Source organism: Atractosteus spatula, chromosome 2 (assembly GCF_055471065.1).
Source record: "Atractosteus spatula isolate fAtrSpa1 chromosome 2, fAtrSpa1.hap1, whole genome shotgun sequence".
NCBI classification, from domain to species: Eukaryota; Metazoa; Chordata; class Actinopteri; order Semionotiformes; family Lepisosteidae; genus Atractosteus; species Atractosteus spatula.
This window is the reverse complement of record NC_142707.1, coordinates 32,344,917-32,357,234: the sequence shown is the minus strand read 5'-3', so window position 1 is coordinate 32,357,234 and position 12,318 is coordinate 32,344,917. Positions and strand designations below refer to the sequence as shown.

Genomic DNA, 12,318 nt, shown 5'->3' with positions numbered 1-12,318 from the left:
CACACAAACACACACTCACACTATGGGCAATTTTTCCATAAGCCAATTAACCTACCAGTATGTCTTTAGACTGTGGGAGGAAACCCACAAGAACCCAGGGGAGCATATAAACTCCACACAGACAGCTCCCCAGGTCCAGAATAGAACCTAGGACCCCAGTGCTGCAAGGCAGCAATGCTAACCACTGCACCACCATGCCACCCAGCTTATAACATCTGCATTTTTATTTAGTAAAATTCTAATTCCTTGAGTAACAGCAAAAATGTTTTAAGCAAAGCAGTATGCGAAAGATCACTCCCTGCAGTTCCTTTGTGGCACAAGAAGAATATTTCCAAACCAACCTTTTAACCGGTCTATTTCAGCTACAGGAAACTGCTTTACTGTCTCTGTATTGCCAGTCTTACCTGCAGTACTCCCTGTTGCCTGGAGAGGGCGTGCTCTACCACATCCAGGCGTTGTGACAGGGAGAGATGGTCAGAATGAATAGCGGCCACAGCTGAGGTGTCCACCTGCTGCTTCAGCCTCTCTCCCAGCTCGTGGAGGAGCAGCAGGGAGTCCTGGACTGATTTCTGAGCATGTAGCACATCCTGCCACAGGAGCAAGCAGAGCAGGCCGTTACCGCTTACACAAGGCAAAGGAAGTTTAGACATGGTGTACTCCAGCTACTGCAGAGTTATAGAAAACTACTGTATTTCTCAATTACAAGACATTTTTCAAACACACTGATTTTGTTCACCATTCCTTAGCCAGACAGTTTCAAAATACCTTACACTTGCCCAGTTTACCCTGTGTACTGTAATACCTACCTCCATTCTATTAATGATACGTCAAATATTTACATTAAACTACACATGAAATGTTTACCAATAGTACTCTGCACTCTACAGTATGACACCATTTCTGATCCTAAAGTGTGACAAATGAGCTGATCTGGTTCATTTACACTTCTAATAGAGAATAGAGATGTAATGTCCTGTTTAAGATAGATTCCATTAATAACGTTGTGCATTGCTCAATGGTTTACGTTATCATGGTAATTATTCAATATGGGGTTACAGTTATTGTGCTGCTAGCTGCATTTGATAAATGTCTAAATAATTATAGCAAACATTTCAGTTTATGTCATTTTGCAACAAGGCCTAAAGCAACATGTTTTGTGTAATGATCACCCTATTATTATTAATATTATTATTATATTTCATTGCCTTCAGTGACAAATATGACCAATATGCACATTTCTGCAGAGAAAACAAATTGCCAATAAGAATGAACAGCAAGTGCATAAGTGGAGAAAGGCAGAGATGAAAAGGCTGGATTGTTTGAGGCACATCCTTTGCTGCCAGCGTATCCTGGACTGCACCACTGAACAAGAAACCATCTGACTGTGTCTCAGAACCTCTGTTCTTTGTGCAGAGATGTAGATTTGAAAGTACTGTGGGACAGGAATGAAATCTTTCATTGAAAGACAACAACAGCTTTCATTTCAAAAGACAGCAGTCGTTTGAGCACATTAGTCTGACCAAATATGAAGCACAGTCTAGCAGAGAATATGGTCTGAAATAATCAAGAATTCACTTCAGCAAAACTGGAATTCCAAGGATAGCTTCAAAACTAAAGGCCACAAATATCAAAACATAACCTAATTTCTTGCCCAAAGCGAATACTGCATTTATTTCTGTATCCATCATACAGTAAGATGGGGAATCCAGGGAAGATGTGCATACAGAAAACTAAGTGAGGTAACTGCAAAGCATCTTGAAACAGTAAAGCCATTGCAAGCTTTACTGTACCAAGCACTAGGTGATCTGATTGTTCCTTCTATCTCTTGCAACAAGAACAGTACATTCCCCCAGAGCTGAACTGCTGAGCTTCTTACTGGTGCTCCACTCAACTTACACTGCAGTCCTGAATCCAGGCGGAGACTTCCTCATCAGCAATGTCCTTGCTGGTTGCCGTTTTAAGTAGCTCGTTGGCGTGCTCCTCCTGCCGGAGCACAGTTGAAGAGCACTGGCCGTACACCTCCTTGTACCTCTGCCACAGCTGCAGCAAGGCCCTGCTGGCCTTCAGCTGCTCTGCGATCTCCTCCAGCAGGCAGTTCCATCTGACAGGATGCAGTCGGAGCATTTGTCATTTTTCCATTTGCAGTATATCAATACAGTGTATTTAATATTTCCTCTTGCTGTACGTACAAAACAGCCACATACGGTACAAGTGTAGAAAGGGCTACAAATACTTGACTAATGGAAGTCATATTGAGACAGGGTATCCACAAAGGTTGCACAGTAATGTGGCTTCAAGATGTTAGGTGTTTCTGACAGTTTGGTAAATTCTTTGCAGGTTATCAAAATATATAGTAAACTATTCCTATACCATAGTTTTCAGACAGTGTCTGAAATCTATATTTTCTGTGTACAGGAGGACTTATGAATCAGGTTATGACTACATAAGAGGTTATGTTCTGGTTTCTTCACTAAAGCGCCAAGGGGCTGGTACTTGTGAAGAACGCCTGCACAAAAATGCCAGTTGCCATTGTCATAAGGTCAAACTACTCAAGAAGGCTTAATAAGTGTAAGCAGCTGGTGTCCTGGTACTAGTCTACTTTAAAAGCATGTGTCCTGAAAAGCAGGCGGCCTAGAGCTCGGTGTTTACCTCATGTTCACATCCTTCAGAGAGTTGTTGAGAGTGTCTGCGACAGATGGATGGCACTCCTTCAGCAGCTGGTGAGTGACAGAGCCAAATTTCCTCAGGCTGCTCTCCTGCTTTTCCAGCTCCTCCTGAAGATTCTAGTGCAGGCAGAGACACAACAGCATAGCTCAACACAAACTTGGAGAATACCACACCTACTACATTATAGAAGTATGCACAAAAACGTATTATGAATGCCACTAAGTTACATTCGAGAGTCTAGAAGATTTAGAACAATATAAGTTTTAAGAAACAAGAACACTTTTGGATCACATTAAATACAACAAATGCTGTGGTAGATATCATTCTATTATTCATGCATAAGCTAAGGACTTATAGTAGTTAACATGAAATTGGAGACACCATCCTAAGACTGTACAATGTCTAAGTTTGGAGGGCCTACAAAACAATGTATTTTTTTTGTTTGAAACCCAGAATGAGAGTAGATTTAGGACAAAATAGAGATCAATTAAACACTGAAAAATAGAAAAAGAATAAACACTACTAAGAATGAGGCTGAGAATTAAGAATAAGAGAAGACTGAAATCTGTAAATAGAGATGGAAAGAAAACGGAACTCAAATTAGATTTTCTTTCTACCTGGAGGTTTTCCACTTGAACCTTGACGGCCTCCAGAGAGCCAGTGAGAAGGCGAAACCGAGACACAGAGTACCTCCCCTCCATCAGGTAGCCATGGATCTCCTCTGAGGCTTTCTTGTACAAGTTCCACTGGTCCAGCACTGACTTCAAACTGATCTTCAGCTGTCCAATCTGCAATGCAAGGCACACAGATTGAACCTTCTCTGAACATCAGAATAACACACTTCACACCCTCACCTTTCTCTGATGCGATTTGAAATATAGATCACTTTAGATAGATACTGTAGATCACTTTATTGGCCAAGTAAGTTTTCACTTACAAGGAATTTTACTTGGTGAGTTGCTCATACACTATACACATACAGACATACCATATATACATAGACACATAAAACATGATAAAACACGACATACATTTCAGACATTAAAGGAAAAATTTAAATTGCACTTCAAGAATGTGTCCGAACTCTACCTACATGTGATAACCCATACATATATACATTTGTAAATGATAAATAAACTGTCCATAATAAATATCTGTATACAGATAATATTATTAATGCACGTAATGCCGTAGTTGTAAACTAAGTATCAATACTCAATTTTAATAAAACAAATTTTAGTAATGTTGAGTGATTAATAGGAGTGATTAATAAGAGTCACTGACTGGGGAAAAAAGCAGATTTTGTGTTATGGTCCTGGTGATAATTAACTTAAATCTTTTCCCTGATGGGAGACATTGAACAATATGATGGCCAGGATGAGAGGAGTCAGCAATGATCCTGCCAGCATGCTTCTTAGTCCTGGAGACGTAAAGGTTCTGTACAAAACGTGCATCAGCTAGAGTACTGATATATGGATCAAACTATGTGGAATATGTTTTTTCTTTTACTTAAATACTGGAATAAAAATCCAGGAGCAGGTTAATTGACAACTATTTGTAATGGAGTCAACATTTATGCTATTATTCAATTCAATAAGAGCACAAATACACACACAAATAACCTTCATCATACCAGGTGATCCAGATTAGCCCAGCTGTGATTGAGCCCTTGCAGTGTTTCCATAACAACATTACAGGCTTCTTCTTTTGTGTTCTGTATCAGAGAGCAGCCACGTTCTTCCACTTTCTCAACATCCTTTTCCTTCTCCTTCACCATCTCCTCAAGCTCCTGCATAGAAGCAGCATTAATAAGGGAAATTGCAAGACCACTGCTGCAGAGTTTCAGATAGCTAATCACATTTTCCCTTTTGGTTAGTCTCTATGAAAAACATACAGTACAAATAAAAATAATTGAACCCATTTACATAAAACTTACTTTTAATCATTTAATATACATGCGATATTTGCCTGAATATCATCATTTGAAAAAGCATCGCTCAGAATTTTTAGACAGAAATTACTGCTGTTACTATTGTGGGGAAAAATATTAAAGTAGAATATTTAGCATCTGTGGACTATGCATAATAATACCTGTAAACTTTCTAAGTACCGTGCTCTTCAACAATTAAGAATGATAAAACTTTATTATAAGTTAACCTGTAAGAAGGTGAAATCAGGAAATTAAACTAAATTTCAAATTCTTTAAATTTAAATTATGCCAATTTATTGAGACAACCCAGTCCCTTCAAAGTAAGCAAATAAAATCATTGGTGGAATTGCTGGTATGCTTGGTAGATCAAACATAAATGATAAATATACATTTATAACTCTTGTTTTGAGTTTGTTAGGCATCGATGAAATGCACTATTTGTGCTCACCTGGCAGTCTTTCAGTGCGTTTTGGACAGAGGCCACATCTTCAATCCTGTGCTTCTTCTTCAGTCTTTCCTCCTGTGCAGTAAACCAGGTCTTCAGGCTCTGCACACTGCTCTCGTACTCCAGCCATGACTCCAGCAAGCCCTCCAGCAGCTGGATCTAATGACAAAGTCAGGGCAATTGAAAACCTACCTTAGTACAATCTAAAATCATGACTATCACTTCAGAATCTAGAGCTTTGAAATATTACAGGGACAATACAGAACCTTCCTAAAGTAAACCACAGTTTGTGATGTATTCATAGCTGAGGATTTTGTTGTTATATTTATAAAAATCAATACAGTAAATACAATACACATCTTCAAAATTATGTAAAAAGTAGTCATAAAATTACAAACATCTTTACAAATTGAAGTTGTGTTTTCACTAAAGAAATGAATATGAAATAAACGTGACTAAACAAAATCCTCCTCCTCCACTTGTTTTACATTGTGTTACTTTGTAAAATGGACCTTAACATACAGTAGGTATATAAAAAAAATTTCAATGCCTGTTGAGTATTCTGCAAATAATAATAATAATAAATAATTTTTTATAGCACCTTTAAAGGTGGCTTCTCAAAGCGCTTTACAGAATGACAACAACAATAAATAAAAATACACAACATAAAACACAATAACAATACACAGAGGAGACTGTGGATGGTGGTACTAAGAAAGCCAGAGGGGTGATGAATGAAACCAGTTAAGTAAAGGCTCTTCTAAAGAAGAAGGTTTTTTGTCTGGACTTGAAGGAGTTTAGGGAAGGTGACTCTCTGATATCATTGGGGAGAGTTTTCCAGGGCTTGGGGGCATAACAGGAGAAGGCTCTGTTACCAATAGAATGTAGACGGGCTTGGGGGACAGGTAATAGACCAGAATTAGAAGAGCGAAGGTTGACCAGGGCAGTTTCTGTGCTGTGAAGTTGACTGAAGCCAGACTGGAGGGGTTCGAAAAGGTTATTTGCCATGAGGTGGTTATGTAACTGAAATATGAAAATATGAAATATGAAACATTCTAGAATTTTTGCAAGAAATGGTAAGTTGGAGATGGGGCAAAAATTGTTTAGATTGTCGAGAGCCATGTTAGCTTTTTTCGGAACGGGGTTAGTGGGAGCAGGTTTGAGGACCGCTGGTACAATGCCAGTGCTCAAGGGTTCATTTAGTTAGTTTACAATGTCAAAGTTTAAAATCTGATCAAACAACAAGATCCCACAGCACTGTTTCACTGTGAATTTCTATTACAAATGTAAATTTTGGATCTTAAGCTTGGGGGAAAAATGGAAAAGGGATAACCAAACTGATCAGGCCATGAATGGATTACCTTCTCGGTTATCAGGCCCTGGAGGATCTGCCAGCGCCTGTTCATCACTCCAAGTCTCTCTGCAAAGTCAGTTTTATCACTGCGCTTACTTTCCACATCTTGGCTGATCTGAAGGACTGACTGGTTCACAAAATCCACAGTCAGCTGTTTGCAGTTGATATCAATCTTAAAGCCCTAGAAAAAAAGGCAGCATAATGACAAATGAACACTTACAAATGAAAGGAGACCAATTGGTCAATTTTCTTAAGTTGTTTTTTAGCAGTTATTTGATCCTGGATCTCATCCAGCTGCTTCTTGAAAGAAATGAAGGCAATGGCAGCAATAACACAGCCACTCCCACTCCCTGTTGTGTAAAACACTGCTCCTGGTCTCAGTTTTAAATTATAATTTCCACTTCTGTCCTTCGGTTCATGTTTCACTGTTGAATTTGAAATAGTCCAATGGGTTGACTTACAGTATATGTATATACAGTATATATACAATTGTCCCCATCATTGTGGGGTATTTCTTTGAGCCTAAGAATGTATACGGGCATTCAAGAAACTAGGATGCTATTTACTGTATGTATTCAGCTATATCTTTTTTGTATTATGGTGGCCAAAAATGTGCATAATTTTGTACAATTTTAACATTTAGTGTCTCTTGATTTCAATCTTATGCTTCATATCCTAACAGTCCATTGGCCTTTTTATTTCTTACCTACATAAGGTCTATGTAAGCTCATACTCAGCAAAACAGGTACATTATGTAACAGCACTTGTCTATATTAAATGCCATCTTCCAGGTGTTTACTCAGTCCTAAGCCTTTAGGAATTTCTTTTTGAAGCTTTTTCCATATTGGCCAATTTTCCCATTTTGGTATAGTGTGTGAATTCGTCTAATTTACAAATAGTTACTATAAGTTATTTTTTCCCTCATAATGGAAGCAGAACGTTTTTGGTGCCACAAAATCGTTACCCATGCATCAGGCAGATTTGTGTGAAATTAAACTTATAAACCCATTGCCCAGCTAAAGAGTAAATAGACCAAAGAAACTGCTTTACACAGTTTTATCTTGCACATAGAAATATTAGCACATAGGCTGAGGAAACAGGAACTCAAAACTCTGTTCAGCACTTGAAAAATCTTGGTTTCAGAAGAAAAGTACCTTATACATCTGTAGGTACCCTTGAATGGCCTCTGATCCGACTACACCTTTGATCTTCTCCTCATCTTCCTCAATCACTTTCTCCATCTGTGAGATCCAGCTCATCAGTTCTGTGATAGCATGGCGAGATGGCAGCTTCTCCATTTGCAGCTATAAAATATAGTTGAGGTCAATTTTTCTAGTTGTACACTAGTTTGAACATGAAAGTATCCTGCAATTACAGCTTGTCTCAGCCCAGATACAGATTTTACCAAGGTGTTTATCCTCAAATTTACAATGCAATACTTCCAACACCTCATAACACCTTCAACTATTTTGTTGATTTAATAAGGTTATTTTTACTTTTTTTTAAAAAAAATTTTTAAATGTACACAAAAACAACGATATCTACAGTAAGTGGTCCATATTTTATGTCAAAAGAATGAAGCAGCCTAAAAGCCTGTCAATGTAAAAGCAAACAGTATCCGAAGACAAGCCCAGTGGTCTGCTTGACATGAAGAGGCTGTTGGGTGTGTTTCAGCCGTACCTGATGTAGCTTCTCCTGCACCACAGGGATGCGTGTGAGCAGCTCGGCCCACTGCGTGTCGACCTGAGCCAGGGCCGAGCGCAGGCCCGCCGTGTCCACCTTCTTCAGCCGCTGCAGCTGGTTCCCTGTGCTCAGCACCGACGACTTCAGAGACGACTTGGCGTCCACTTCTTTGGAGAATTCCTGCAGCAGGAAGGGAAGAGAACACATGAATGCAGAATTACAGATGGGTGAGGATAAGGACAGTGATGACAGCAACAAATCTTCAGAAAACAGGGGATGGAGTGTTTTCTGTCAATGCACATCAGAGCGTGTTTAGCTCAAAAGGGAAGGTGGAGTGTATGAAACATACCCCTGTTCTGTTGGAGTTATTTTGTATTACTGTGGGTTCAAAGGCTGCAATAAAAATGCTAATGCATGAATTCGTTTCCCCCCCAAAAAATTTTGCAATACTTAAACACACTTCTTTTTTCAGGTATTTTCAACCATGGTCTCAGCCAAATATTGTCACAATCTGTCAAGATTAATATATACTTTTGCCACCAAATGAAAAGAAAACTACAAAAGCTAACAGAGTGATGCACTCCAGGACTACAGGTGGAGGTGTATTCTATTATATTACAGTATTATACAATACAATTCTAACGACAGCTAGAAGAACAAAACTGCACCTAAAAGAGAAATGAATCGTGTGGATCTGCCTCAATCTGACCCAAAGAACTTTCTGCTGAAGCAGTGATTTTACCACAAAATACAATGCCAAAACATCAGAAAACAGATTTACAAAAGACTTACCAGGAAAGCATTAAGGTGGTCTCTAACAGTCTCTAGCTCTTGAGGTACTGTAACTGATTGAGTCGTCCAGAACTCCAGACGGTCCAGAGCTGACCGGAGCCACTGACCCAGTTCAGCTGACTCATTCTGGTACCTGAGCACCAATACAAAACACAAGTGATGATATGTGAGCAATCACATTTGGTAAAGACTTTTTCATTACATGAATAAACTTTTATTTGATCCTTTGCAGCCTACGCATGCTGACACAGCTCCCTACTTGAACTACTTAAACAGAAATAATACGTTAGCACACAGCAGACCGTCCATCTATTCATTAAAGCTTTATCCAATCATGTCATAGGGAGGCCAGAGCCTATCCCAGCAAGCAACAGGTGCAAGGTGGAATACACCCTGGATGGGATGCCAATCCATCACAGGGACACAGATAAATATAAGCACACACACTCACACCAAGGCCAATTTTCTGAGAAGACTATTAACCTATGGATATGTCCTTGGACTGCAGGAGGAAACTAGACCACCTGGAGGAAACCCATGAGGTGAACATAAGGAGAACATACAAACTCCACACAGATAGCTCCCAGGAACTGAACGCTGGTTCCCAGCACAGCAAAGCAACAAATCTAATCAACGCACCACTGTGTTACCTTCGAGGAAGTGCTGACAGCAAATCAAAGATAAAAAAGGACCATGAAAATAATTCAAAAGCTGATCCCTTTGCAATTTCCAGCACTGAGTCAAGCCAGACCTCACCTTGTCCAGTGCTTCAGGATGGTTTCCAATCTATGCACCTCCTTGTTGACTTTGGTGGTATTGTTGAGCCAGTGCTCCCCAAGCTGTGTCAGCTGACTCTCCAGATCAGGACAGCACACGGACATCAGAAGTCTCTTCCCATCATCTAGCACCTGGTAGAGCTGGTGCTGGTGCTCAGTCAAACTTGTCTTCAGCCGCTGACCAGGGGGAACACGGAAGAAAGTGTGATGAAACTGCATCTGATTAATGTCTCTGCATCTATCATCTCATGGTACCAAAGTGAAGAATCATTTTACTGCTGGATGTTTCCTCCAAAGTTGTAGTTAAAATAAAAACAAAAGACTTGTAAGATTATTTTTGATAGTAAAGGCATAGACAAATAGAACTGTTTTCTCTTCACGGAAAACAATCAAAACAATCATGGAATACAGTAAATGAAGTTATCTGTCCATACAGTACATGTCTAATAATGACCTGTGCATAAGAAATTATTTTAATATCAAAAGTAAACCATTTATTTTAAAATGACTGTCATTGATCTGTTTAACCTGTATATGGCTCTTTATAGGAATCACAATTCACTGTACTACTACATTGTATGCAACACCCGCATCAATAGTTATCATCAGGTAGAAGTTTCATCAATATTTGTTTGGAAAAGGTATACAATTGGCTTTAACTAAATTATCAAATATTGTCCATGTTTGAAGACATCTAAGGGGTGCATTAAAAGTATTTTATTTTTTAACAGTTTGTAAAATCTGTAAATCTGTAAAAATCTGTAAAATAATGTTTATGTACTGTATTATTGTTTCAACACTATGTGAAAACATACTGCATATAATGTTATGTTTTCATGTTAAGGTTGTAAAATTTCTCTATTTTTTTAGAAATTGTTTTGATCTGCTTCTTTTTCACCTTTCACCTTAGTGTAAATCTGTATTTTGTTTCTAGAGAGTTATATTTAAAGTCAGACTCCCTTATTTGTTTCACATCACATCATTAATTATATGGTAAGCTGTTCTTTAGTGCTAAAGGATTAATAATTTTGGCACATGATAAATTATCGCAATACAAGTACAAATATGTACACAGATTATTTAGATTAGTTATCCATGAATTCAAAACATTGACCCTCTCCAAGTCATATCCCATGGTAAATCATTAGACAAATTTAATTCCTGAACACTTCCTCAGAAAAAAAAATCATCACTATCTATTACATCAACGCATCTCTTCCAAAGTTTAACAGTGGGGGGGGGGGGATTCATGCCTTAATTCTCCTCCCAACATACCACACAGAAAATGACACTTTGGTGCCATGGATGACCTTGTGGCAAAAACCTTAAAATGTAAAAAATAATAATTTAAAAAAATAATCAATTTTTGTTCAAGAATTCCATGCATTTATTTTCTAACCCCTTTACCCAAAGAGTGTTGTGGGGGAGTCAGAGCCTAACTTGGCAAGCAATGGGGGCAAGGCTTCATACACACTTTATAGGACGCACACACCCAGAAGCCAATTAACCTACTGTACCAGTATGTCTTTGAACTGTGGGAGGAAATCAGAGCGCCCAGTGTAACACATGCTAGCACAGAGAGCACGTACAAACAGCACACAGATAGCACTCCAGGAATTGAACCCATGTTCCCAGCCCTGCGAGGCAGCAATGTAACCACAGTGTGTAAAAATTAATTCTGCCAAAGTCAAGATGCAGTACAAGAAGTGGAGAATACTGAATTTGTGGGTTTGAGGAGCAAGTGTACAAGGATCTTTAAACCACCAATGTAAAGTGGTAAAGTAAGGTGTACCTGTCTGATTAAGGTAAGTACGGCGTACCTGCTTTATTAAGGAAAATAAGATGCATCTGTTTTATTTTGTATGGGGGGTTGGGGGGGTGGAACCAGTAGAAGGTCAGGCCTTTGGCCATTCCTCTAGCACTGGCCAAGCAGAGCAGGCTGTGAGGTGTGGACATGAGTCGTGCTACCTGATACAGTGCAATCCTCTCCGTGAGTCTCTCCTCTGTTTCTTCCACCAGCCCCACGCTGGGGATGCTGCACTCGACTGCCTCCAGCTGTCGGTACAGGGACTGGTAGTCTTCTTCCAGATGGGTCCATGTCTATGACACGGAGACCAATCACATAATAAAAATATTGAGTCTTAGTGTTCATCAGAACTTTCAGGCTGGAATTCCTTCTCAAGTCTGAGGGTCTGTTAAACTGAATCGCTTTTGTTTCTGATAACGTAAGAACTTAAGAAAGGTTACAGATGAGAAGAGGCTATTTGGCCCATCTAGCGTGTTTCTTTGTTAATAATTTATGGATGTAAGTATTTCATCCTGGCATTTCTTGAAAGAAATCAGTTCTACTGAAGGCGTTATTTTCAAAAGCCAGCATCACTGCCTTTAAACAAACTCAAATCAAAGCAGTTTAGCTCAATTTAGCTAGAAGTAGAATTGTAGAACAGAACATCTTACTTGCTGCTTCAAAGAATTTGATCAAATTATGCATGTTTCCTGAAACAATCTGACAAAAATATACTTTTTGGAGTAGCAGGTGATAAGAAACTAAAGCACCTGGAGAATACCCATATAACATGGGGAGAACATGCAAAGTTTATCCTGTAGGAGTTCTCACCCACAACTAAATTAAGGAACTGCGAGCTTTGAAGCAGCAGCACTAGAGTATGCA

General features: G+C 39.0%; 1 protein-coding gene across 1 annotated transcript in view; it reads right to left on the bottom strand.

Moving 5' to 3' along the window:
• LOC148839567 (nesprin-1-like) overlaps nt 1-12,318 on the bottom strand; it is a 219,048-nt gene that overhangs the window by 45,080 nt on the left and 161,650 nt on the right. The window contains exons 106-117 of the mRNA XM_088908442.1: nt 11,616-11,747; nt 9,628-9,824; nt 8,872-9,004; nt 8,077-8,259; nt 7,551-7,700; nt 6,404-6,577; nt 5,046-5,201; nt 4,301-4,456; nt 3,285-3,455; nt 2,650-2,783; nt 1,897-2,101; nt 405-587 (exon numbers count right to left, since the gene is read on the bottom strand). Coding sequence (XP_088764568.1) covers nt 405-587; nt 1,897-2,101; nt 2,650-2,783; nt 3,285-3,455; nt 4,301-4,456; nt 5,046-5,201; nt 6,404-6,577; nt 7,551-7,700; nt 8,077-8,259; nt 8,872-9,004; nt 9,628-9,824; nt 11,616-11,747 — 1,974 coding nt within the window. The remainder of the gene's footprint in view (nt 1-404; nt 588-1,896; nt 2,102-2,649; nt 2,784-3,284; nt 3,456-4,300; nt 4,457-5,045; nt 5,202-6,403; nt 6,578-7,550; nt 7,701-8,076; nt 8,260-8,871; nt 9,005-9,627; nt 9,825-11,615; nt 11,748-12,318) is intronic.